Source organism: Lynx canadensis, chromosome E2 (assembly GCF_007474595.2).
Source record: "Lynx canadensis isolate LIC74 chromosome E2, mLynCan4.pri.v2, whole genome shotgun sequence".
Taxonomy (NCBI): Eukaryota; Metazoa; Chordata; class Mammalia; order Carnivora; family Felidae; genus Lynx; species Lynx canadensis.
The window spans coordinates 52,578,855-52,606,077 of record NC_044317.1 but is presented as its reverse complement, the minus strand read 5'-3'; the positions used below and the strand labels follow the sequence as shown (position 1 = coordinate 52,606,077).

The 27,223-nt window shown below is 59.2% G+C and overlaps 1 protein-coding gene across 1 annotated transcript in view; it reads right to left on the bottom strand.

Annotated features, from left to right (window-relative positions):
- Window positions 1-22,545, bottom strand: part of GRIN2D (glutamate ionotropic receptor NMDA type subunit 2D) — a 33,516-nt gene extending 10,971 nt beyond the window's left edge. Inside the window, 20 exon segments of the mRNA XM_030297621.1 lie at window positions 7,117-7,277; window positions 8,629-8,858; window positions 9,062-9,187; window positions 11,580-11,654; window positions 11,657-11,732; window positions 12,207-12,256; window positions 12,259-12,380; window positions 12,638-12,654; window positions 12,656-12,712; window positions 12,714-12,803; window positions 12,805-12,852; window positions 13,218-13,332; window positions 17,487-17,548; window positions 17,551-17,643; window positions 17,646-17,683; window positions 17,686-17,842; window positions 17,844-18,029; window positions 18,031-18,107; window positions 18,378-18,381; window positions 21,974-22,545. Coding sequence (XP_030153481.1) covers window positions 7,117-7,277; window positions 8,629-8,858; window positions 9,062-9,187; window positions 11,580-11,654; window positions 11,657-11,732; window positions 12,207-12,256; window positions 12,259-12,380; window positions 12,638-12,654; window positions 12,656-12,712; window positions 12,714-12,803; window positions 12,805-12,852; window positions 13,218-13,332; window positions 17,487-17,548; window positions 17,551-17,643; window positions 17,646-17,683; window positions 17,686-17,842; window positions 17,844-18,029; window positions 18,031-18,107; window positions 18,378-18,381; window positions 21,974-22,438 — 2,249 coding nt within the window. The 5' untranslated portion in view covers window positions 22,439-22,545.
- Between the last annotated feature and the right edge of the window lie 4,678 nt (window positions 22,546-27,223).

The following is a 27,223-nucleotide window of genomic DNA, read 5'->3' as shown; positions in this document are numbered from 1 at the left end:
AATAAACTTAAGAAAGAAAGAAAAAAAAAGAATGTTCATAGAACCTTCCTAATGGCCGAATACTGGAAATAATCCAAACGTTCCCCAGCAGAACAGAGCTTGGGCAAAACAGGCCAGACACAAAAGCTACCACATACGCCCCGTGCGCTTCTGCTTACGGGATATCCCAAACCAGGCAATGCTAATTTACAGTGACAATCTAGGGTGACCAGAGAGGGACTGGAAATTTCCCATACCCTAATCTGGGTGTGGTCGCCCGCCCGTCCGCATCTGCGTGTGGGACACAGACAAATCCTTGAGCTTCACGCTTAGCTTGTGCATGTTACATCTCAACAACAACAGCCCCGACAACACAGAGATGAATTATAAAAAGACACAGGTTGGAGCCTCAAGCAATGGAGGGGGTTGTTGGGGGGCGGGGGTTGTGGCTGACATTTGGGTGAACAAAACAAAACAAAACAAAACAGGTGTCTATCCTGGTCCGAAGTCAGGGGTGGGATAGATTTGGATTCCTTTTTTTGAGATGGGGCTGCTCTCCAAAACTCAGGAACCGAGTGGATTCTCTGGACACGGGGTCCCCCTGAGTCACTGCATTCTTGCTCCCCGAGGAAAGAGACCGACAACAAGAGGCATACCTGGGTAAGTCCAAGAGGAAGGCAATGCCTCTGATTCCCAAGGAATGGGGCCTCAAGCCCCCCGGAAGTAGGGGTGGGTGGGCAGAGCCCAGGAGACCGCCCCGCGGGGCAGAACAGAGGGAGAGGCTCTGGAATCCCCCAGGGGGCTCCCTAGAGGGAGGGGCTGAGGACGAATGGTTAGGAGAGGGGAGAGGGCGTGATGAGTCAGCTGGCTGGCGGGGTCGGATACCCTGGGGGTGAGTAAGGAAGGGAGAAAGTCCCAGGGGGCTCGGGGTGGGGCCCAGGGCTGGTTCCTCAGGTTCACTAGGAAAGTCTGCATTTACGTGATGTAGGCCCCGGCGGCCCAATACGGTAGCTACGCGCCGCGTGGCTATTCTGGGCCCTTCAACGCGGCGCGTCTGATCTGAGATGCGCTGAGTGTGAAACGCACCCGGGCTTCTTGCAGGGGTGCGGGGCGGGGGGATTATGTAAAAGGTCCCAACCATTTCCATACTGATCGCACGTTGCAATATTTTGACTATACCTGCTTAAGTAAGACGCACTGTTAAAATTAATTTCACCCGTTTCTTTTTCCGTCTTTTAACGCGGCCAGGAAACACTTCCTAGCAGCGGGCGGCAGCGCGCCTCGAATTCCGGAGGAGAGCGGGGTCCCAGCCCTAGACATTCGGATCTGAGAGGCCAGCGCGGGGGGTGGGGGTGGGGGGGGGGCTTTTCTGGGGACTCGGGGGAGGCGTGGGTTCCGATTTGGGTCGATAGGTTGTGGAGCTGGGAAGATACGCTCGGGCCGGCGAGATGTTCCAGAAAGCGAATTAAATCCGGCGAAGAGGAGCTGGAAGCCAGAGTGACCCGGAGAAGCACCGGAATTTGCAGGATTCTTGGGAAGGGAGTTTGGAGCCAACGTTCCAGCGATCCTAAGGGGCGGGGAGACCCTGTATGACCTCCGGGGGTGGAGCGAGCAAAGGAGAGGAGGAAGCGGGAACAAGTTCCAGAGAAGGAGGAGCAAGAGGGCGGCAAAGGAGGGGCGCCCTGAGGGGCTCCGTTGACTCAGGTCACGATCTCACGGTTCGTGAGTTCGAGCCCCACGTCGGGCTCTGCGCCGCCAGCTGGGAGCCTGGAGCCTGCGTCGGATTCTGTGTTTTTTTTTTTCTCTCTCTCTCTGCCCCTCGCCCGCTGACGCTCTGTCTCTCTCAAAAGTAAAAATAAAAGTAAAATAAAATGCAGAGGACGCCGAGGAGCAGACGAAGGAGGAAAAGGAAGGGAAGAAAATGGAACAACAAAAGAGGTAAAAACAGGCGCCTGGCTGCCTCGCTCCAAAGAGGGCGCGGCTCTTGATCTCGGGGTCGTGAGTTCAAGCCCCACCTTGGATGCAGAGGTTACTAAATAAATAAATAAACTAAAAAAAAAAAAAAAAAAAAAAAAAGAGGTCGAAAGAGTTCTGGATCTACACTGTCCAGAATGGCAGTCACTAGTCAGGTGTCACGCTTTTGCACTGGGAATGTGGCCACTCCAAACTGAGAGGCACTGTGCGTGTAACACGCCTCAAAGCTCCCAAACGGAAAAAAAAAAGAACCCATCTCATTAATGTTTTGTGGCCATTGATTTTCATATTACTATGGAAAGAACATATGGGGGATAGTGGGGTAAACATCACTAAGATTACTATCCCGTTTCTTCGAGTGTGGCTGATAGAAACATTTAAATTACATGTATGGTGGGGCGCCTGGGTAGCTCAGTCGGTTGAGCGTCCGACCTCAGCTCAGGTCAGGATCTCACAGTCCGTGAGTTCGAGCCCCGCGTCGGGCTCTGGGCTGATGGCTCAGAGCCTGGAGCCTGCTTCCGATTCTGTGTCTCCCTCTCTCTCTGCCCCTCCCCCGTTCATGCTCTGTCTCTCTCTGTCTCAAAAATAAATAAACGTTAAAAAAAATTAAAAAAAAATTACGTGTATGGTTCCCCAGCTCTGCTCTAGGGGGGGAAAAAAAGGCAGGAAGAAACTCCTGGAATCATAAACAAAGGTTAAGGAGGGGTGGGGGAGAGCGCTTCTCTTTCCACCTTGTTATTATTTTTTTTTAATGCTTATTTATTTTTGAGAGAGAGAGAGAGAGCAGGTGCACGCAAGCGGGAGAGGGACAGAGAGAGAGGGAGACAGAGGATCCGAAGCCGGCTCCAGGCTGACAGCAGAGAGCCTTTAGTGGGGCTGGAACTCACAAACCATGGGATTGTGACCTGAACTGACTGAGCCACCCAGGTACCCCTTTACCTTAATTTTAACAACAAGCAAGTGTTAGGCAAAGAATACCGTTAAGGAGAGGTTAAAAGACAGTTGGGGGGAAGAGGAAATTTTGTTCAAGAAGCTGGGGACTGTGAAGGCGACAGGCGGTCGTGCTGCGCACAGAGACAGGGGCTCTCCTCCAGATGGGGGAGCCCTGGGAAGGGTGCTGAGGGGTCCACCAGGAAACCCCCTGGAAAAGCAGGAGGCCGGTGTTCTGGAAATGAGCACCAGATTTTGTTTGCCAGCAGGTTCCCAGAGGTTCATCTTTGAGAACCTGTGCGGCGCAGGGGCGTGGCGGCCCAGGAACCACGTGACCAGGTCCCCCCCTGGCCGCTGCTGGTTGGCCCGGCCAAGGGCACCCGACTCCTCGCTGGACCGGCGGGATTCTCACTAGCGGAGCTGTGAAATTGAACCGAGGCCGCGCCAGGGCTCCCGCCGGACCCTGGAGCTGAACACCTGCAGGGAAACTGGGGGCCATACAGCGTCCGTGGGCACAGCCGAAGCCAAGATCTGTGCAGAGAGCCTGAGATGAGAGCCAGTGGCCCCTGAGAGGACAAAACCGAGAAGGCGGACAGGAATCTTGGTTCCTGGCGTCTCCACTTCCCAGAGCCACTTTGTAACCCCGGGGGGGATTGTTGACTCCATATTATGAAGGCAAAAATTAGGGCTCAGAGGCTGAATTGCCTGGCCCAGGGCCCACGGCAAGTAAGGGGTAGCTCCCATTCCAAGCCAGGGCCGTCTGATTGTACGATCAGGGCTGTTGAACACCCCTGGGGGCGCCTGGGTGGCTCAGTTGGTTAAGCGCCCGACTTGGGCTCAGGCCATGATGTCACCGTTTGTGAGTTCACAATCCGTGAATTCGAGCCCCGCGTGGGGCTCTGTGCTGACAGCTCAGAGCCTGGAGCCTGTTTCAGATTCTGTGTCTCCCTCTCTATGCCCCTCCCCTACTTACCCTCTGTCTCTGTCTCAAAAATAAATAAACATTAAAAAAAAATTAAAAAACTTTTTTTTTTCCCTGTGCTATTCTGTGTCCCAACACCTCTGCCCATGATTCTCCAAACTCGACACACCCCTCAGACCTCAGGCAAGGGAGTGCTGTTCTGGGCCCCCTGCTTTTGAGGACTCTCCCCGCCCCACCCCCTATTGCCAGAGGGGTCCCTGGGGCCAAGGAGTTGTGCCCACGCAGAATCCACACCTCTGGTTGGAGAGAGATTATGCTCTGAGAACTGGGGGTAGAAAGAATAATGCCCCCCCAAGATACCCACACCCTAATATTTGGAACCCGTGAATACGGCAGATGTGATTAAATGAAGCATCTCGGGATGGGGAGATTAAACTGGATTATCTGGGCGGACCTACTGTAATCACCAGGACCTTTCAAGAGGGAGGGAGGAGGGTCCTTCAGAGAAGAGATGACAACGTGAGCAGTTTCAGGGACGCAGGGCCAGGAGCCAAGGGATGTGGGAGGGATGGAGGTGATGCGGAAGGCAAGGAAACAGATTCATGTCGGGGGACAAGGAATGTCGGGGGACAAGGAGTCACGTTCTCTCCAGGGCGGAATTCTGACCTTGAACTTGTTTAGCCTCTCTGTTTGTACTTTTTTTTTAAGTTTACTTATTTTGAGAGAGATAAAGTGCGAGTGGAGGAGGGACAGAGAGAGAGAGAGAGAGAGAGAGAGAGAGAGAATCCCAAGCAGGCTCCATGCTGCCAACACAGAACCCGACATGGGGCTCGAACCCATAAACGGGGAGATTATGACCTGAGCAGAAACCCACAGGCGGACGCTTAACCGACAGAGCCACCCAGGCGCCCCCAAAGTCTCGGTTTAAAAAGAAAAGCCTGTTACCCAACACACCTCGAGTTCGTGGTGCTTCAAGGGGGAGGGTGAAGGAGAAGGGGGGGGACAGATCTCTGCAGGGGTGGGGCGTGGGGCAGCAAGAACAGCAATGAAGAGTCAGGAGGGGAAAGAAAGAAGAGGTGACTCATGAGAAGGTACTCCCGTTCTTGGTATCAGAAGTGAGAGGTCTGCAGGGGAAGGAAGCCCCGAGTGGACACAGGCAGAGGTGGAGACAAGAGACCGTGTGACCCCCCCCCCCACCAGGGGTCAAGACAGACGGCGGAAGGAGAGCCCCCGAGAAGGAAAAGATACACGGGAGAGGCTTCTCGGTGGCAAAACACCAACTGCACGAGGGCAGGACTCCGGCGGACGGCTTGGCTGGCACAGTCTCCCTTTGCGACCTCTCCCTCTGCCATCGTCTACAACGGCGGCCCGAAGGCTGACGCACTCAGTTTCCCAGCCTCCTCTGCAGCTAGCAGTGACCATCTGGCACACGCCCGCGAAACAGCCAGAAGTTCCCCGAGAAAGGCATACTCTCCCCCCACTAAAAAGGCAAGGCCTTGCCGGGAGGAAGTCCTCCACAATTTCGCGCTTCCTCCGCCTTCTTGCCTGGAACCAAGGCTGCAGCGCGGCAGCAGCCATCTTGTGACCAGGAGGCAATCACAGTGAGCAAGAAGGTCTAGGCTGGAAGGATGGCGGGACGAATACGTGGAAAGGGCTGGGATCGTTGATGGTATCTTTGAGCTGTCATGCCCGCCTTGGACTTCTTACTGAGAGGGAAAAAGACACCTCTGTCTGTTTACTCCTAAGGATTCATGCAACTTACCTCTTGTGTTGTCTATTGTTATCCAGAGCAGGAACTGTGCCTGGCACAGAGGTGGTGCTCCTTAAAACATTTCAAAAGGAACGAATGACTTGCACGTTCTCACAAAGCCTCGGTTTCCTGTCTGCAACTGGTTCTGAGAGTCCCATCCCCCACCCCGCTGCTTTGCGATGCGTACCCAACATTTTCCTTCAACCGGATCGGTTAGCTTTCTTTTCAAAAATTTCAATCGAGACAGAGCGGTAAAAAACGATTCAGTTAGGAGTGGCTACTTGAGGGGTGAGCAGAGGGTGGGCCTTGGGGACGGTGACCCAGAGGACGCGATAGCTTCCACCCTGGTCCGCTGATGCCCGACCATCATTGGCCACAGGGCAGCCAGAAGGGAGCATTTGCAAACAGAAAGTCAGATCACACCCTTCCCCTGCCTAAATTCCCCCCTCTTCATGGCTTCTCACTGCCCTTCGAAGAAAACCCAGCCCTGACCTCAGCCTCAGGTCCCGGAACACCCGCGTCTCACTCTCATCTTCCCCTCGGTCAGCTCTCTGCCCTACAGCCACAAGACCACTCCTGTCTCAGGCCCTTTGCACAACCTGTTTCCTCTGCCTGCAAGCCTCTGCCTCCGTAAGTCCACCCGGCTAACCCTCACGTCCTCTGGGGCTCTGCTCCGGTCACCTCCTCCGAGAGGCCCGCCCTGAACACCTTGGTGAATGTGTCCCAATTCAGACGCGCCCTAACTCACCCCCACTTTCTGGAGCAATCATACTGATTTCTCCATTTGTGTGTTTCTGGTTCATTTCCCATCTCTGGACTCTAAGCTCCCCCAAAACCGGGATTATGGTCTGTTTCTTCACTAGCCCGGCATAGACTAGGGGCTAAGGAAATATATGCACTTTGAATGGTGCAAGCGAGGAGGAACAGGGAGGACAGTTACTGTGCCCAGCTTTGTTATAACCTTGGTCTGTACTTTGGAGCCTGAACTTAACTTTATCCCTGTGATTTGGGAGGCTGAAGTTAAAAAATATATACATTAAAAAAAGGAAAGAAACACTAATTCAAGTACGGATTCCGGCGAGTTTGGGTCTAATGATCATACTGAAAATAATAATAATAATAACAGCAAACACCCACAGTGTGCCCAGCAGTACTACTAAATAATATATTATACTAACCGATAATGAGAACCGTAATCATTCTTATAACAACTTGATGGGCGCGTTCTCCTGTTATCCCCATTTTACAGAGAGGAAACCGAGGCTCAGAGAGGTCGAGTAACTTGCCCGAGGGTCACACAGCCGGGAAGAGCCAGAGCCAGGATTTCAACCCTGGCAGTCTGGCCCCAGAATCTGTAGCTACTAGATCTCTGAAAACACCACAGGGACGCTACTTCTGGAAGGGGGAGCTCGCGCCCGCCGTCCACGACCTCTGCCCTCCAAGCTGGCCCACCCCTGGCTGACCTCTGAGGCTGATGAACGACCCCCCGGCCCCTCGCTATCTCGGAGCATCCTCAGGGCCCCCGGCGGCCCCCCGCCCCCCAGCCCGAGTCTGCGCTGACCCTGCCTTGAGCTGAGTGAGCGCTTCCTCTACGCGGGGCTGGTTGTAGCGCACCATGTAGCTATGCATGTCCGGGTAGTTGCTGCGAATGTTCTTCTCCGTGGACCCGTTGGGCACCGTCCCAAACTTCAGGGGCGGGTACTGCTCCTGGGGCCGCTGGAACTGGGGCAGAATGGGAAGTTATTAGGGCGCCCCCCTGGGGCCATCTGGGTCAAGGACATCCTTGACCCAGATGCTCTGTTCTGGGGGACGCCGGCCATCTGGCAGGCGCCCCGGTCCAGAAGCGTTTCTCAAGCGCTCTCACCACGACCCTTTTCGACTCCAACCCAGCAGATACATCCGCAGGTAGCCACAGATACGCGTGCATATGTGTCCACGCATGTATACGTCCACATGATCAGGAGTACTATGGGCATCTCTAACAGCCAGCATGGCCGGATCATAGTCCGATCAGAAGAGACACTGGCTCCAGAGTTCCAGAAGGGTCCCAGAGTCCCCTGACGTGCCAGGCATTAACACTTAACTTGCTGGATCATGGGAGGTCCCAGGGGCAGGTGCTTGCACAGGGCGGGGGGGGGGGGGCTGGAGGCGGTTGCTATGTACCGATCCGTTCCGAAACAGTTCACTCTTTTAACAACAGACGTAGCCACACAGGTGTGTGTTGGCCCAACGTCAAGTGCGTATACGACCAAAGCAAAGATGCAAACACATTACGTGTTCGAAAAAAAAAAAAAAAAAAAAAAAAAAAAGCTGTTGCAATCCACTGAACTGATTTCTCAGCCTTCTAATGGGTCACGATAGGTTCTAACAGGTCAGCTAACCACTCTGGTCTCCAAGCGTGCTCTGTATATCACCAGTCCCCAAACAAACCGTGATCGGTGATGAGGTGAAGTACAGACCTCGAGGGAGGGAGCACTTAAAGCAATTTTTTGGAGGGGAGTTTATTTATGTATGTATTTTTGGAGGAAACTCTACACCCAACGTGGGGCTCGAACTCACGACCCCGAGATCAAGAGTCGCACGTTCTGCCGACTGAGCCCGCCAGGTGCCGTGCCCCCAGAGCGATTGGCCAGAATGATGTTACGTCTGTTGAAACTGAGTAAAACTTGGGTTTGAATGCGGCGCGTCTTGGTTTTTTCCATTTATGTTTCTTTTCTCACAATTCGTTTCTATGGTGTCTTACAAAAACACCGGTCTGCACCGGGAAAAGGTCACAGATTAGCCCTTCCTCACGGTTTGAGGGAGGCGCTGGTCTAGAATAGCCCATTTGGCATTGCTGCCCCCCACCCCCACCCCAGGACGTTTAGGGACACTCTCTCCTCCTGGGAACATTTAAATAGAAACACAACCTTTCTCTTCCAGAAGGTTCTATTCTACCAGTTTGGAACTCTCTCCGGGAAAAGACTCCCAGGAATCCTCCCTGACCTCCGGGCGGCCAAACTCTGACCTGACCTCCCATCCCAACCAGCTCCCCCTCCCCGCCCCCCTCCCTCCCCCATCCCCCGCCACACACCTTCCGGTCACTGAGCCCAGACACGGTGTCCACATACTCCTCCTGGATCATGAAGGCGGCCAGGTTGGCTGTGTAGCTGGCGAGGAAGATGACGGCGAAGAAGGCCCACACCAGCACCATGATTTTGCTGGTGGTCCCCCGGGGGTTCTCCACGGGCACCGAGTTATTAAACACCAGGGCCCAGAGCAGCCAGATGGATTTCCCAATGGTGAAGGTTGAGCCTCCGGGGCCTGCAGGGGGCCAGGAAGGGACCATGGACCCCAAATCCCTTCTACTCCATGAGGGAGCAGAAGGAACTACAATTCCCAGCGGCCCCAAGGCCTCTTGCACCTCCAGAGGCCACCACTCTACCCCCCCTCCCCCAGGGGCTGCTGGGAAATGTAGTTCCATCTGCGGTCCGGGTGCTCGGAGGTGATGGAGGAAGGGGACTCACGCTTGCCCGTGGCCAGGCTGCGGTTGTAGCCGACGGGACTGAGGTACTCGAAGATGAAAACGGTCACGGCGACCACAGTGAGGCACATGACGAACATCATCACCCACACGGCAGGGCTGTAGGGCTCTGGGGGCAAGGGGGTGTGGGGTCATGACTTGGCCAAGCCAAGGACTGGGGGACCACAGACGTGAGAACACGGTGCATCAGAGATCTGACCCTGTCCTGCTCTGTCCCCTGCCCAGGCTCTCCATCTCAGGGACCGTCTCAGCGCCCATCCAGACCCCTGGGAGACAGTGTCTCTCCAAGACCGCCACCTCAACCTCTTCTGCGGTTTCTGCCACCAAATATAAACGGTCTCCTAAACTGTTTCCTGAGCCTCGAGTCTCCACCTGGCCACCCACCAGGTTTCACACCGAGGCCAACGCCCAGGCCCCCCATCCTGGGAGCCCCGCCATCCATCCAGTCCAACCCCCGCCATTTGCCAGCTGCACACCCTTCCCCCCTCCCCGTCACCAGCCACAGCCTGTCCCCCCGACTTCTGCCCCCCAACTCGGCCCCCCTCTCCACGCTCTCAGCCAACAAGCTCAGACCTCATTCTCTCCCCTGGACCGTCTCCCCTGTCTGCCCTCTCCAGCCACCACCCCCCTCCCCGGCCCCTGCAGCCCTAGAGGATCCTTCTGCACCCAGAGGTGACCTGGCCTCCCCCCTGCCCATAGCCCTCTGTGGCTCCCCAGCGCCTCCGTGACAAAGTCATTGCCCCTCAGCCTCGCTTCCACGCTCCTTTCCGGCATGATCACTCTCTCAACAACCCACTGCTTTAACCGGCCAGAACTCACAGTTCCAGAATGAGCCTCGCCCTCTCCGCCTTGTCTCCACCGCTCCCCTGACAGGGGCACCACCCTGACCTACCTACCAGACAAACTCGCATCCGTGTGTCTCCTCCTCACACCGCCTCCGGGAGGTTTCACCGACAATGAACCCAAATCGCCACTTCCCCGAGATTCCTACCAGGTGATCTGACCTCCCTGGGCCAAGCGCAAGCGGCCAGCACTGCCCCTGTCACAGCAGGGTCACCACCCGGACTGTCACTGCGGCATCCGGGAACGCTCTTGTTGCCTCCGCTGGGCAACGTGGTGGCGCACAAGTACGACCTTGTCACTTCCCTGCTGAAGCAGGGGCCCCATGTGCCTCTCAGGGTGTACCCGCAGGGACCTTGGTGCAAAGAGAAGGCCACGGAGATGTTGTCGGGGGAAATACACAGAAACGAACCACAAAGGAAGAGCTGTGCTGTCTCCCGGCCTTCTGCTCCCAGGAGCTTTGCCCAGACTTCAGAGAGCAAGAGAGAACTGACGTGCCCCGCTGCCCTTGCCTGATGTGCACTTTTCTTGCCGTTGTCTCCCAGTTCGGTCAGTGAGATCCCGACCCGGTGCGCCTCAAGGCCACCAACCCGCTGGGTGGTCAGCTTCCCAATCGCATCCCAGGACTGGTTCCTTCCTTGCTCACCCTCACTGTCATCTTCTTATCCCACACCCACCACCGCTCTGCACGGACCTCTGCCTTCCCGGGGGCCTCCGGCCTCCACAGGGCCTCCAGTGGGATGTTTTATAAGCCTAGATCTGATCATATGCCCCCCTCCCCCACCACCTATAGTTAAAACCTTGGCCGTCGCAGCAAGAGTGAAACCCCACTCTCCTACCAGAGCCACCAAGGCCCCTGCATCATCCACTCTGCTCCCTCTCGGTCCTCGCCTCCCACCCTCTCACGGCCACCTCCAGCCACACAGGGCTTCGCTCCGTTTCCCAAACCATCCACACGCGTTCCCACCTTTTGGGGTCTTTGCCCGCTGCTTATTCCCCTCTGCCTGGCACCGTTTCGCACAGCCAGATCCTCCACAGGACCGAGTCACCTCCCTAAAGGGGCCCTCCTGCCCTCCCCTGTGGCACCGACCCTGTACTCTCCAACTCTTCCCCTGGCTTAGTTTCTCATCTTTCTTCATCATCACCTGCAAGTGATTTCGTCCCATGGGTCCTTTAAGAGATTATTGTCTGTCTTCCCCCACGAGGCCAGAGCTCTTAGAAGACAGGGATTTGCGTGCATCCCCAGAGCCCGGCACATGATAGGTACTCAGTGGAACACCGATAAGTGAATCGAGCGCTTACTATGTGCCATTACCAAGCTAATCTCTTTTCCTCATCTCATATACAGGGGACGACTTGGGGCTTGTGGGCCTGAAGCTTATACAATTTGGAGGGGTGTCTTTAAGAAAAAAAGCCATAACAGAATTATGACTCCAAGATGCAAGGCGCAGGGCCTTGAAGAGAATGTGCCAGAGAAGGTTCCTGAAGCTCCAGTGTCCTGGGCCTCGTGTAAGATGGCTTCTCCCCGTTTTACAGACTGGGAAACCGAAGCTCAGAAGCCATGCCAACTTGGCCAGTCACACCGCGGGGACAGGCAACACCAGGATGGGACCCGGGCACGCAGCTGCCCCAGTGTTGCCGTCCCAGGGCCCCGGGCTCACCGAGGAAGGCCGAGGGGGACACGGTGCCATTGCTGCGTGCCACCATCACACTGATGCCCGTCTCCACGAAGGGACAGAGAAGTCCACGATCTCGGAGCGCTCCTCGTTGATGGTGAGGGAGCCGATGGCCATGTCGGCGCGCTGGTAGAACACCTGGGGTGAGGGCGAGGAAGGGGGTGAAGGAACCCGGCTGGCTCAAGCACATAGAGGAGGATGGTGGGCAAGCCCGGCCCCAGGAGACCAGAGACAGGGGGACAGAGAGGGTTAGGAGAGTGGATGAGGGGGACGCAGAGTGGGGCACGAAAGGCGGAGGGGAGAGGCGGGGAACGGAGTGGGAGGAGGTAGCCCCAGCCCCGTGAGAGGCTCCGAGAACCCGCTCTCCGGATTTGGGCGGCACCCCCCCGGCCACCGCCCCCTTCTTTCAGGGTGCCGCCCTCCTAGCCCCGCCCCTTTCGCCCTCTCGCGTCCGTCCTCGTGGCCCCGCCCCGCGGCCGAGGCGGGTCTTCGGGGGCCGGCCCCCGCCCCTTCCGAGCCCGGCTTCCCTCCTTCGGGCCACGCCCCTCCGGCCCAGGGCTCTGGCGCCTTGGCCCCGCCCCAGCCCGGCTCCTCCCCGGACCGCGTCCCCGCCTCACCTCGCCCGATCATGCCGTTCCAGACGCCGTCGATCTTCTTTCCGGCTTGCCGTTGGTGACCAGGTAGAGGTCGTAGCTGAAGCCGATGGTCTGCGCCAGCCGCTTCAGATGTCGATGCAGAAGGCCCTTGCAGCACCGCTTTTCCGGGCGGGGGGCGTCCGGGGGAGGGCTGCGGGGGAGCGAGCAGGCTTGGGGATGCTGGGGACCCCCCACTTCAGACTCCCCCATGGGGTGAGGGTATGGAGGGAGAGGCCAAGCAGCAGCTAAAACTGTGCTAGCGCTTTCTGGGGAAACTGAGGCTCGGAGGAGTTTCGTGACTGTCCAAGGTGACTGGGCCGAGTGCCAAGGGAGGAGGGGGCTGGGGGCCAGGGCCGCCGGGCTTCAAGGGAGTTTGAAACTGGAACTCCTGGAGATCGGGGCTGTCACCTGTGGGTGCGGTTGAGGCTGGCTCCGGCAGGGCACGGAGTCTCGGATGCAAGTGCCACTAATTGGGTCGGACGGGCTCCACAATGACAAAGGGCCTCTCCTCCAGCGTGGCCACGGTGAGGTTCTGTGTGTCATCCACAGGCTGCAGGAAGCGGCCGTAGCGGGAACCACAGCGGGTACGTGAGGCGGAGAGTCTGCTGCTCCCAGCTGCCCACCTTGGCCAAGAGAAGGGGATTCAGGCCTTCCTTCCGGGGTGGAGGGTACTTTCCAGAATGTTCTGCCCATCACGGCCCTCCTTCCTCAGAGCGCAGGCTCCCAGCTCCTTCTCCCTTGATGCAGGGTCTGGGCCCCCTGAGAACCCACAGGTCTAGGCTCCCCTCCTCACCCCCCCCACTCCCCCATCCCCCCCCCCCCCCCCGCCAGGACCTAAAAGTCCGGCTCCTCCTCCCTCCAGAGGCCGGAGTCCAGACCGCAGCCTTCTCTCTGCCAGGACCCAGGCGTCTGGGGTCCCCACGCCCTCTCCCTCAGTGCCCAGGAGTCCGGACCCTCTCCCATGCCTGAGGTTGGGGCTGGGACTCACCACCTCCCAAGTCCTATCTCTGGTGAGGGAGATGACAACCAGAGAGGGGTTCACCAAGAAGCCATCCTCATTGAAGGAGTAATCCCGGTTGTCCCAGGTAATATTCATGAAGTACCTGCCCAGGAGGAAGGGAGGGGACATGTGGGTACCTGGACTGGCCCTAGGCGGGTGAAGGCAGAGAAAAATCCCTTCTATGGACCAGCCTCAACCCCTGGCTGGAGTCTCTCCCCCCAGATCCCGAACACCCAAATCTTCTTTTTCTTTGTTCGGTACTCTCTGCTCACTGCCCAGTGCCCCCTGAACAAGGTCCCAGACCCTCCGCCTGAGTTTGAGGTCCTCTTAGAGACCCTGTGTGTTTTGGCCCCACCTGCCTGTGCAGCCGCATCTCTGAACCCTTCCTACCTTCAAATTCTTTCCGCCCTGAGCCCTTTTTGTGCCTCACTAACACTGAATGCAAAGTGTCCCCCAGGGGGGCCTGGGTGGCTCTGTCGTGAAGCGTCTGACTCTTGATTTCGGCTCAGGTCATGATCTCGCAGTTCGTGGGTTCGAGCCCTGAGTCTGGGCTCTGCACTGGCAGTGAGGACTCTGCTTGGGATTCTTTCTCTCCCTTTCTCTCTGCCCCACCCCTGCTCATGCTCTCTCTCTCAGGAATAAATAAATTTAACAACAACAACAAAGCGTCCCCCAAACGTATCAAGTGGCTTCCTATCTCTAGACCATTGTAGGTGCTGTGCTCTCTGCCTGGAAAATGTTTCTTCTGTCCCTTCTCACCCTGATTGATTCTTATGTCTTCAAGATTCAGCTCAAGTGTCCCTTCCTCTGGGGGAAGCCCCAGAGGGTCTCGGGACTCCCCGTTCACTATACAATGGTACCTGTACCGTGAACGCCTGCCACAGGGCCTTGGTCACTGCACCAGACCCTCAGTGGCCATCCTCACGCCCCCTGCTCCCCCTGCCCAGGCCATCAGTCCCCAAGTGCCACCTCCCTGCCCCCCTCATCCCTCCTCTCCATCGCCCCATGCTTCCTGGACCCTGCCCCATGGCTCCCCAGTGCTCCAGAACAAAGTCCAGCCTCTCAACCTGGCATTCAAGGCCCTTATGGCCTGGCCCCCCTCTACCTCCCAGCCTCATCACCCCAACCCCTAATTCTCCCGCCTTCATCCCCCCCTGAGCTATTGTGGGGTCCAGCCACCTGCCTGAGTTTTTCTCCCTTCTGGGCCTTTGTACGATGCTGATCTTTCTGCCCGGAATACTATTTTCTGGTGAACTCCGAGCCGCTCTTAGAATCATATCCACCCCCCCTTAACCTGGCCCAAATACCCTACATGCGCTTGGCCTCTGTGGGCCTCCCTTATTTTCCTGTGCCCTCAGCACCAGCCACAGTGCTTGTTTCAGGCTCCCAAACAGGCAATGCCAGCCCCAGGGCCTCGGCCACCGGCCGCTCTCTCTCCCTTCTCTTCACTCAAACCTTGCAACAGTTGGCTCTTTTCCTTTAATCCCCCCCTGCTTTTTTTTTTTTTTTTTTTTTTTGCCTCCAAATTTCACCTCCACAGAAAGACCTTCCCCACGACCTCGCCTGACTTGGAATCCTGGGCATTTCTTATCACGTTCTACCTGTTTCGTCACCTGCTGGCATGTTTTCTTCCTTGTCTTGTCTGTTCGCTGTTTTTGTCTCTGCTATGAGCTGGTAAGCTCTATGAGAGCGGGGACCTTATTCTAATAATACTATGTACTCTTGTGTCTAAGGCAGTGCTTGGCACACAGAAGACTACGCAGTAAAGGGCTTTTCAATGAATGAGTGAGTTGAGCAATTCAACTGTCAGGTCTCAGCTCAGAGAGCTCCTCGTCTTGGAAACCTCCCTGACTCCATACGCAGACCCGTGACTGTGCAGCCTCGTTTGGAAGGCTGATTGGGGCCAATGGAATTCTTTTCTTTGGGAAGACGTTGGCTGCGAGGTTGGGGGCGGGGGGGATGGGTGGTAGACAGGATGGGATGAACCGATGAGGGTTAGCAGAGAGCGGAGATTCTGCGTGAGCAGTGGTAAGAAGAGAACCGGAGCGTGGCAGTCGGGAAGGGGCGGGGGGTGGGGGGGAAGGAGAGGCAGGGACCGAGAGAGTAAGAGGGACACAATCAGAAAGAGATTGGCCTCAATTCCTGGCGTCTGGGCTGCTGTGCGTGTTTATCTTGCCAATAACCCCCCTTTTCCCTCAGGAAAGTTGAATGAGTCTCTGCTCCCTGCAACCCGAAATGTCTTGGCCCAGACAGTAACTCCTGCTGGCGCTCCCACAATGCCCGCCGCCACCCCAGGATTGCAAGCCGCACACCGTGTTGTCATTATCCCGTCCCTGTCTGCCACCCCTCCAGGACCCTGTGTTCTTTGAAGAGAAGTCCATGGGCTTATTCATCTCTTGTGTTCCCAGAGCCCAGCACGAGCCCTCGTTCCCAGCGGGCGCTCAGTAAGTATTATGAACGAGGGATGCTCTCCTCACCTCCTCGTCCCTAGCTCCTGTTCCCCAAGTCACCAACTTCACGTCACTCCCCCTAGGTTTTCTTCTCCAGCCACCCCTCTTCCTAAGCCCCACCCACCCCTCTTCCTAAGCCCCACCCACCCCCTCTTCCTAGGCTCCACCCACCCCCTCTTCTAGCTCCCCTCGCCCTCGCTTCAGGATCAGAGGGCTCTCCTTCCACTGGTCTGTCACCAGACTCATCACTGCCGACACTTCCTGCGGCGGAGATGCTGTTTCCCACCAAACCCTGTCCTCCTCTGGCCTGTCCAGCCAGAGTCCACGCTTCCCAGGCCTCCCGGCGGCCAGCGCCCAGGCACGCGCAGGAGGGACCTTCGAACTCTAACAGCTGGCGCGGCGCAGGCGCCAGCCAATCAGAACTGCCGTCTCACCAATCTGCATGGACGCCACTGTCGCCAACCAATCAGGCAGCCCCGGGCGCATGACGTCATTCTCGCCAACGGAAAGGATGCCTCGTCCCTGCTGTAGCACTTGTCCCAAAAAGGAAATCGCTCGCTCCCCACTTCCTCTCTTTCCTCCTTCTCAGGAACTAGAATTCAGACACGCCAAGGACGCAGCTTGGACCCCGCAAAGAAGGGGGGCAGAGCAACAGGGCGGGAGGGTCCTGGGTCCCTGAATGATCACCTGGGACAACAGAGCCTGCGATAGCCTGGAACACTCATGTCTGGATTTTTTTTTTTTTAAGATTTTATTTACTAAATTTTTCCAAACGTTTATTTATTTTTGAGACACACACACACACACACACACACACACACACACACGCACACACACACACAGAGTCTGAGCGGGGGAGGGGCAGAGGGAGAGGGAGACGCAGAATCCGAAGCAGGCTCCAGGCTCTGAGCCGTTAGCACAGAGCCAGATGCGGGGGCTTGAACCCACGGACCGTGACATCATGACCTGAGCCGAAATCGGACTCCTAACCGCCACCCAGGCGCCCCTTTAAGATTTATTTTTAAGTGATCTCTACTCCCCCACGTGGGGCTCGAACCTACAACCCAGAGATGGAGAGTCGCACTCTTTACCGCCTGAACCAGCCAGGTGCCCCTCATTTCCAGATCGACAGAACAACTTGTACCTCGTTTGGGGCACTGAATTGTTGGGGTCATTTTGTTACTGAAATCCAGCTTGTACTCTGGGTGCATTCCACCACATCTGAGGTGCCCGCAAGTAGAAGATGTAACTCGGGGCGCCTGAGTGGCTCAGTCGGTTGAGCGTCCAACTCCGGCCCAGGCCGATCGCCACACGATTGCCACGGTTCGTGAGTTCGAGCCCCCGCCTCGGGCTGGCTGCCGTCAGGTGCAGAGCTCTCCTGTCCCCACCCCTCCTCTCTGCCCCTTCCCCGCTCGCGCGCTCTCTCCCCAAAATAAATAAATCCTTAAGACGTATCATTATTTCTATGTACCACAAGGAAAGAAAAACGCACTGCCAATTAAACCGCGAGAAGCCGTCAATCGTCAGGCATATATTGATTTCAGAGACATTACACTGTGAAACAAACAAACAATCGTCTGAAAATCGCGAACTGTGTAATAACACACTCACTGTGTCTTGGGTGTTTCTTTTCCAAGTTACCTAGTGTAACCCCAGGAAGGAGACCCCACTGTGTCCACTTTACAGAAGAGAACACCGGGGCTGTGAGAGGGGCCGCGACCCGTCCCAGGCTGCTCGGCCGGCGGAGCGGGTAGTCCGGCTCTTCTAGAGGCTTCCCACAGCCCTCCGAAGGCAACCCCCTGCTCACCTGTGTAGACTCTCCCCGCGGTGGGTGCGGTTCTGGGCACGACAGTCGTGGCCGAGCTCTGGGCAAGGAAGCCGTAGTCACGCAGCAGAGCCTGGGCGCCTCTGGCCACCACCGCCACGCCGGCCGCCACACGCCGGGCCAGGTCGTCCCGCCAGCCGCGACCGAGCGCACTGCAAACAGCCCGGCGGGCAGTGGGGCCCTCCTGGCAGCAGAGGGGGCTCGCCCGGGGCGCCCGAGCCGCCGCCTCCAGCCAGCTGGGGCCCCACCATGAACCACACGTAGCCAGGCCCGGTGAGGCCCGCCTCCTCCGCGGCCCGGAACACCGGCTCGGCCTCTTCGCGGGCGCAGAACAGCAAGGCGGATCTGGGCGCTGACGCTGCGGAGCTGGGCACCCAGCACGGCCTCGCCCGCTCCGGGGTCGAGCGTCAGGGCCCCGCGGTGCTCACAGCCCACCATGCTGCCATCCGTCAGCACCTCGATGTAGGACAGGAAGGCCGGTGGCCGGGGGCGCGCGTGGTCACCGCTGCGAAAGGACGTCCAGTCCGTACTCCTCCAGCACCTCGAAAATTACCTGGAGCTGCTGCTCTGTGGACGAGCCCAGCTGCAGGAAGGTGGAGCCCTCTCCTGCTCGGGGGAGGAGGGGGGTGTCAGGCCCTTGACGTGCGGGAGGCCCCAGCTCCCAGCAGTCCCTGATGGGGCCTTCGGTTTCCCAGTGGTCAAGAGGGATCTCATCTCCCGGCATCTGACAAGGGCACCCCGGTGGCCTAGCTCTTCACCAGACCCCTCTGCCTGTCTTGCTGGAGCACAGAGCTAGGCCTGGGGTAGGTGTCGCCTCGCGACTGAATTCTAGGCCTATCCGTCAAAGCTCTCTCGCCTCCCCGTGCACCTGACTCTCCTCCCTGCCTGAGCACCGGGCAGAGGCCCCAGCAGAGAGCTCTGAGGTCCTAGGGGATTACAGAGCCGCAAGAGGGAGGAGCCTGAGTCCCCGAGACATCCCTTGGAGGAGAGCCCCCTGCGGTCAGGAACACCTGTTTGGATTTTATAAGCGTGAGAAACAGCCTTCTATGGGGCTGAGCCACCGAGACGTGGGGTTTATCTGTTACAGCAGCTCACATCACCCTAGGACACGCCCAGCATCCAGGGAGGGAACTACAGCCCCCAGCCTCCACCGAGAGGGACTACATCTCCCAGCATGCAACGAGGGTGCCGAAGGTACCGTCACTCCCAGCGGGAAGCAGCTTTGCTGGGTGGATTTGCCCTTCTCTGATTTTTGCCTGCTACCTCCATGACTTTTTCCTTTGTTGGACAGTTCCTCAGTATTCTAAATGCAGTAGTGCCCTTATCTCCTCTTTTTTCTCCGTCCTCCCTCCCTGGCGATCTCATCCAGACCCGCGCATTTAAATACTGTCTCCATAGGGCGCCTGGGTGGCTCAGGCGGTTGTTTGGCTCAGGTCATGATCTTACAGTTCGTGAGTTCGGGCCCCGCCTCAGGCTCAGAGCCTGGAGCCTGCTTTGGAGCGCGCTCTCAAAACTAAACACTGGAAAAAAAAAAAAAAAGAAAAAAGAACCAAAAAACTGCCTCCCGTGCTGTCCAATATGGTAGCTGCTGCCCATTTAAATTAATTGAAGTTAAGTAACATTTAGCGCCTTGGCTGCACTAACCACACGTCAAGCTCTCAATAGCACACATGGCTAGTGGCCGACAGACTGGACCGGGCAGATATAGACCATCTTCATCACCGCAGAAAGTTCTACTACCCGGGACGGAACGTTGCTGGCTCCTATACAGTTACCACCTCTCTCGTGGACTTCAGACGGACCTAGCCCCCTTTCTTCTCAACCTCTCCTCTTGGATTTCCCAGAGGCATCTCAAAATTAGCATGTCAACACCAGAATTCTTGATCTTTCCCCCTGGCCTCAAACTCATTCCCTCTCTTCCTATCCTTATTCACCCAGAGGCTCAGGTCCCAAAGCTAAATTCTCCTTTCCTTCTCTTTCTCTCCTGCCCGATCCAGGCCATTTTCCAGTCTTCTCGGCTCTCCGTTCAAAACATAACCCCAGTCATCTGTTCTTCCACAGATGTTCTGGTCTGCCGCCTTATCACAACCCTCGTTGGCCACGTTCTGGCTTAGACAACTATAACAGCTTCCTGACCCCTCTCTGCTAACACTTGTTTTTTTTTTTTTCCCAATCTTCCAGTCCATTCTCCATCCAGCAGCCAGACAGAGTCAATCTTGTCAAAATACCAGTTGGATTAAATCCCTTCTGGGTTGAACACCTTCCAATAATTCTACCTTCTAGTCAAAGCCAAAGTCCTCACTGTGGTCCACAGGCCCTGCGCGAACAGGCCCTCGTTGCCTCTCTGACCCCCCACCTCCCCGCCACCCCCCACCTCTTTGTTCTTCCTCGAACACATCAAGTTCCTTCCAGCTTGGAGGGCTTGGCCCGTAGCTGGCTTCTCTCTCTCTCTCTCTCTCTCTCTCTCTCTCTCTCTCGGGCACACTTTCCCTCAGCTCCTTCACGCTGGATCTACCGCTCCTCATTCGTCAGGTCCAGCTCGGTTATCACCTCCTCAGGGAGGCCTCCCCTGATTGCCATCTACTGAATGGAGCCCCATCCTCAGTCATTACCTTTCCTCCAGGACAGATTTTGGCATCTGCTATTTGCTTTCTGTCTCCCCATTAGAATGCAAACTACATAAGACAGCAGGGGGCGTATCTTTTTTTTTTTTTTTTTTTTTTCCTTTCATAACTGTCTTCCCCAGAAGCTAAAACAGCCCTGGCACAGAATCAGCCCTCAGTGACAAGAAGCGGACTTTCTTCCCAGGCGTGTGCCTGTGGTTATATGGGTAGGAGACTTGGGCGGTTGTCCTGAGGGGATGAGGCCTCCCAGCGTGCAACGATAATCCCGAGAGGGCCTCATCCTTGGCAAGTGGAGATGTGCTGAGGGGATCACGGTCCCGGCATTCAGTGGAGGCATGATGGCCCTGCGAGGACCACGCCTTCTTCCATCCAGAGATACTGAAGGGACTACATTTCCCGGAGGGCAACGAGAGGGCGCTGAGCAGGGTCCCAGTTCCCGGGTGGCCGTAAACAGAGAGGCCCACACTTATCAGGGGCAATGGAGGCAGGAGGAGCCACATCCCTCGGTAGGCGACAAAGGTGGCAGCCACGCCGTAATAAGAAATCACCTCGAAGGGGATCTGCCTGCAGATCTCTGGGCAACTCCTGTCTCAGAGAAGAAAGTTGGACAGAGGCCCTTCCCACAATGCTCTGGTCAGGAGAGAGCTACGAATCCCAGGATGTAATTCTGACCTAGTCACAAGGCCACCGGCCCTCTCAGCAGGGACCTGCTGGGGACTTAGGCTCCGCCCACTCAGATGGCCCCATCCACGGCAAATGCCACCTCTGTTCCGCTGGCTCCACCCCTGAACAGGCCCCGCCCCTTCTCAGGCTCCTCCTCTTAGCAGATCCCTTCTCCCTGTCAGTCCGCACACCAGACTTGGTCCAGTTCTGTCCTTTCCTACCAGAAGTCCGCTCCAGCTGGTCCCCCTGTGCCCTCGGGGTGCAGGCCTCTTTGCGGGGCCGCAGCCAGCTCCAGCCGCCGCCCCCCTCTCCCCTGCAGGGCCCTGGGTTTGATCTTTCATTTCGGCTGGGCCTGCCTCTCTGGTGGCCCTTCATCCTCGCAGGCCCACCCTCCGGATTCTCTCTTTCCACACTTTACAACTGGGGCATGCCCCTGCCCAACCCCCATTCCGCGACTGTCTCCTTGTCTAGGCCCCGCCCCTTTAGTCCACAGCGTAGGCCCTGCCACCTTCCCGGCCTGGCTCCTCACCGGCTAGCTCTGCCCCTTCCCTGACTACTTCCCCGGCCCACCTCTCACTAACGACTCCTCCCCTTCTCCTGCCCCTCCTTTCACCGGATGGCTCCGCCCTTCTACCTCGACCTCTGGAGCCCATGCCCTCCAGGCCAAGCCCCTGCCCGTCCCTGACCTCAGTACCCTCTTTCCTGGCCCTCTCCCTGCCTTCCTGGCCCCCGCCTCCTCTCTAGACCTCACCCCTTCCTGAACCCCATTCCTTTCCAACCGACTCTCCCCTTGCCCATCCCAGATCCCACCCCGCCCTCAGAGCTTACATCCCGGGCGGGTCCCTGTCTGTAACCAGTCCCCGGCCCTCGCTGGCCCGCCCCGCCCCGCCTCTTCCCCGGGTGCCACTCCCCCCCCCCCCCGACTCGCTTCTCCCGCAGACCCTCAACCCTCCCCATACTCTGACCGTCCACGCCACGCAGGGCCTCTCTCAGACCCTGCTCCTAGGTCAGTCCCCCGGCGGGGCCCGCGCCTTCTGTATAGACCACGCCCCTCGGTGTCAACCCCGCCCCTTACCTAGATCTGACTCCACCCGCCGGCCCCACTGCGGCCCAGATGCGGACCCTCAGGCTGGGCCCCGCCCCCTGCGGCCGGCCCCGCCCCCCCCCGCGGGTCGCGCGCACCTTGGGCGTGAGCACGAGCGCGGCGCCGCCGTGCACGGCCACGATGGGCAGCGAGGTCTGAGCCGACAGGAAGTCGAGGATGGGCGCGACGGCGGGCGCGCGCGAGTCGTCCTCGAACACGACGCCGTGCACGCGCAGCCCCGACAGCAGGTCGCAGAGCTGCAGCACGAGGCTGCGCGGGTCCGAGCCGTTGAGCACCAGCGCCACCGGTCGCACGTCCAGGCCCGGGCTGCGCACGGCCGCCGCCACGGCCGGGCCCAGGCGCGCCGCCTCGGTCGCGTACGCGGGCCCCGAGAACACGAGCGCCACGTTGAGCGGCCGCGCCCCGCCGGGGCCCCCGCCGGGCCCGCCGGCCCCTCCCGGTCCCGGCGCCTCCTCCGGGAACGGGCTGGCGCAGGCCAGCGCCAGCAGCAGCAGCATCTTAGCGGGGCCCCGAGGGCCGCGGGGGCCACCGGCGCCGCGCATCGCCTGCGGGCCCCTCCGGGCGGCCTCTGACACGGGAGAGGGGGCGCGCAGAGCCGGGGAGACCCCGGGAGCGGAGAGAGACACACAGGAGGGGGAGACACAGAGATGGGGAGACCGAGACGGGGGGGACAAGATGCAGAGAGACACGGAGAAGAAGAGATACAGGGAAGGGGAGACGCAGAGAGAGGGAGGAGAGGGAAAGGTCGGGGTAGTAGAGGCGGAGGGAGGCACGGGCACGGGGAGAGCCAGAGACGGAGAGAGCGAGGCACAGGGACGGCCGCAGAGCCAGGGAAAGTAGAGGTGGGTAACGGGGACAGAGCAGGTGCAGAGGGAGGGACAAGAGACGAGGCAAGAATGGGGTGGACAACGATGCAGGACGGATGGGTAACAAACCCACAGCGATGGGGTCAGAATGGGAGCAGAGAGAGACGCCCAGGGAGATAGGGAGTGAGAGGAAAACAGCCACAGAGAGATGGTTGGAGGGAGGCATGGACGGGAACAAGGAGGGAGAGGGAAAGGAGAAACAGAGACGGGGGGGGGGGGAGAGAGGCGCAGAGTGACAGAGACGGGGAGAGGAAGGTGGCAGAGATAAGCCAGAGCGACAGAAGTGGGGGGGGAGTGACAGGGAGGCCGGGAGAGACGGCAGAGGTAAGCAAGGAAGGCGGGAGAGATAGGAGAGGCGAGAAAGTTGGACAGAGGGCGGAAAACAGAAAGAAGCCCGGAGAGCCGGAGACAGACCCCACGGCCACCAAGAGACCCGGACACACGAGAGAGAAACAAGCAGCACAGGGATTGAGGGAGGAGGCAGGCAGAGCAGACAGAAAACATAGGAAGACAGAAATAGCGAGCCAAGGGAAAGGTCAAGACCCCCACCAGGGAGGTGCCCGGCACAGACATGAAAGGAAGGCCAGGAAGGCGGGTGGCAGGAGGGATCAAAAATGAAAGGAAGAAAAAGTGAGGGGAAAAAAAAAAAAAAAAAGAAAGGGAAAAGGGGTCAGGTGTGTGGGGGGAGAGAAAGAAGAGACAAAAAGAAATGAGTGGGGCATCCCAAGGGGAGAAGACGCCCCCAGGGCCTTACCCCCCCACCTCGACCACAACCCCCAACCTGTTTTTGCCCCGGTACTCCTGTCCTATCTCCCTCCCCCCCCAACCCCGCACTGTTCTCAATGAGAGCTAGAGAGAGAGTCCCAGTCCAGGCTGGTTTGGGGGGTTGGGGGGCACAGCTGTGGAGAGCTGGGGGGGGGGGAGGTGGCGGGGGTCCCTGGCTCCCAGCCCAGAGCAATTTAGTAAATTAGAGGAAATACAGCATCTCTTCCTGCGTCCCCTGTTGAATGCTAGCTGCCTGGGGTGGTCGGGCTGGGAGCCCAGACTCCTGGCTCCTGGGTCTGAAGGAGGAGGGCACTGGGGGCCTGGGCTCCTGGTTCCCGGAGAGAGAGATTAGAGTCTGCACTAGGGGCTTCCTGAAGGGGTGAGGGGGTCCAGACAGGGAAGAGTTCTCTCTTGGCTGTCAATCAGGCTCCTGTCCGGTTGCCATGGTAGCGCAGGCCTCCTCTACCCCACAGATAGCCAGGGTGGGGGAGAGGCCCACACCCCTTCCCCTGTCTGGAGGCCTTGCTCTGCCCCCCTCCACCTGCCTTCCCAGCGATCCTGGGCCACTGTCACCCCAGGGATGGGGGTGGGGACTCCAAGTATGCCTGGCCCCCCCAAATCCTGGCTCCCCCCGGCCCCTCCTCTCCTCTGCCCTTCCCCAAGCAGCTGGCTCAATCAGCGCTCAGAATAGCCCCCCCCACCCCAAAATAACCCACAGCTGTGGCCTGGCCCCCGCGGGGTTAACACTCGCTCTTTCCTCTTTTCCCCCCGTGGCTTCTCATCCCTCCGACTCTCCTCTGCCTCAGACCCTCCCCTGCTTGGCCTGGGTCCTAGGGGACCTCAGGGTCCCGCTCCCTGCGGAGGTCCGGGAGGACGGCTCCGGCCCCACCCTTCAGGAAGCTGGATGCCCCGTCCGCCCTCGGGGAGGGCAGGTGCCCACACCTCCAGGGTCTGAGACGTGGCACCCCCAGCAGCTGGGGGGCCTCTGGAGGCCCTGTCCAGGCCCTGTGCCTGCAGGGATCACATTGCCCAGGCCCCCAAGGTCCACCTCCTGAGGCTCAGTCCCCAGGTCCATTCCCATGGGGCCAAAGAGCCAGACCCCTCCCCCCCCCCCCCCGCCTTGCCCTGTCAGAGACTCAGGAGACTGAGCCCCCAGCCCCCTCTTCCCTCAGACACAGAAGCTCTAACTTCTCCCGTAGAGACTCAAGACTCTTGGCTCTGGAGCCCAGGTGCTCAGTTCTGCCCTCTGCCAGGACCCAGGAGTCCTGGCCCCCTCCTGCCCCCCAGACTGGGTGCCCAGCCTCCTCTATGTCCAGAAACCAGGAGTCCAGGCCCCTGGCCCTCTTCTCCCTTAAGGACCCGCTTCTTGTCTCAAGCCCCGTCAGTCCCAACATCCTGGGAGCTCCCCCCACCCAACCCCAGCCAGCTCCAGCCTCCTGTCACCCCACTCAGGTCCTCAGGCTGTCCCCCAGCTGAGGAAGAGGAGGGTGCCAGAGATTCCTGGGGTGTCCCTGTCTCCATCACTCCCCCCCCCCAATCCATCACAGAAGAGAGGAGAGGCCACTTCGATCAACAGCCCGCCCCCCCCACCTCGCGTCGTGCTGCAGACGGCATCCCGTTCCCCCCCCCCCCCCTCCAACACCATTCCTTCCCCACCCTAATCCTGGTGCCCAGAACAGGCTGGAAGGGTATTCCAGAACCTTGAGGAAGGGGTGGCAGCCTGGGGCTCGGGGGGCTCGGGGCCTGGATGCCCTCAAGGTCCTTGGCGGGGGTATTAATAGCAGACTCATAGCTCTGAGAAGGGAGGGGAAGAGCGAGAGGAGAGAGGGAGAGGGACAGCCGGCGAGGAGGGGGGGGGAGACCAATGCGGGCAGGGGGATACAGAGGGAAGAGGGATGGAGAGATGGGAGGCAGAGGGATTCGGGGCGTCAGGTATGCGGGGCTGGGGAGAGGGTGCAAAGTGTCCGAGAAATGGGGGATTAGGAGGTCTGAGGTGTAGGCACCCAGGAGAAAGGGGCTCAGAGAGGGGGCGGAGGAGAGATCCCAGGAGACAAGGGAGCTGGGGAGGGAGGGGCAAAGACCTCTGCTCACCGTTCAGTCCCCCTCCTTCCCTGAGGCCCCTGGCCAACTTTCCCGGTCCTAGCTCTGGGGGTCCGCGTTCCCACCCCCACACCCCCACCCCTGCATCCCCTACCCCGGCCTTACCTTTTCATGACCCTGTTCTGTGGGGGGTATTGCGGGGGGCAGGACAGGAACCCAGAGTCCAGCGACCCGAAGATTCCCCGGAGGGCTCAGGGAGCCGCTGGGGGCCCAGGCCCTGGGGCGGCGGCGGCGGCGGCGGCGGCGGCGGCGGTGGCGGTGGCGGTGGTGGGGACCTCCTGCCTGTCCCTGGCTCTGGCTGGCTCTCTCTCCTCGTCTTCGGGCCCGTCCTGCCCTGTCTGTCCCCCAAGGTTGCGGCCACCCCAACTAGGCGAGGGCGCCGCTACACATGTTGCGCTGGAAGTTGGGCCCCGGACATTGCGGAGGCTGTCGGGGTGTCCTCTCGCCGCCCCGACCCCGTGGGGATCCCCCCTCCGCCCACCTGGGGTGCCCCCCCCCTGCTGCTTCAGCCCCGGCTCCTCCCCCCTTCCATGTGTCCGGTCCCGCCTCTCCCTGGCTCATTCGCACCCCCACCCTTTGTGCCCTCAGCGCCCCCCCCACCCCCAGCGTCTGTGTCTGTCAGTCTGTCTGGGTCACCTCTGAAGCCGGTGGCTGGTGTGTGTGTGTGTGTGGCGGGAGGCTGCCTGTCTGGGGAGCCGCTTGTCCCTTCCTCGCTTGGCCACCTCCAGACCCCCCCCAGCACCCCCACACTCAAACCCAGGCAGAAACACACACATACACACGCACACACGCACGACCTCACTTCCCTGGGATTCCCCCCCTCAACACCCCCGGAGCTTGAGGAGGGAGACACACACACACACACACACACACACGCGCGCGCGCGCGCGCGCGCGCACGCGGGGGTCCACTGGGGGCCGGGCTGCCACTGCCGTCCGGGGCTGTTCGGACAGACAGGAGGACACAGGCAGCTGGGGACGCCAGACGCCCGGCCGGACGCAGGCAGGAGGCTCAGAATCCAGGTACACACCATCCACCCGGGGTTGGGGGGGGGGCTGGGGGGGGGCAACTGGGGGGCCCGCGACAACCAGGCAGGAGGCTCAGAGTCGGTACAGACAGACAGACCCCTCCCTCCCTCCCTCCCTCCCTCGGCCGCCGCAGCCCTTACAGACACACCCCCCCTTCGCCAGCCCGGCCCCAGACACCCTGACACACAGATCCTCACCGGGCAGATGGCAGGCGCAGGAGAGACCCCTGGGGGCCGGGCGGACCCACCCAGGCCGACACCCCCCAGCTGGGCACCGGTGGCCGAGGGCGGCTGCGGGTGGAGGGTGGCGGCAGCAGCCGCCTCTTGGAGGAGCTGGAGCGGGAGGGACTCACACGCTCGCTCGCTCTGTTCTCGCACACACACACTCACTCGGGATGCGATTAACATTCAGTCCCCGTCTGCCCCTGCCGGGAGACCCACAGCCCCCCCTCTTGGCCTCCCTGGGGACCCCTCCTCCTGCCAGGGCGGGGGGCGGGGGGAGGGGACCTCCCCCCACCCCCCCATCGCCCCCAGCTCCAGGGCCTCTGCCTTCCTCCTGGGACGAGAGG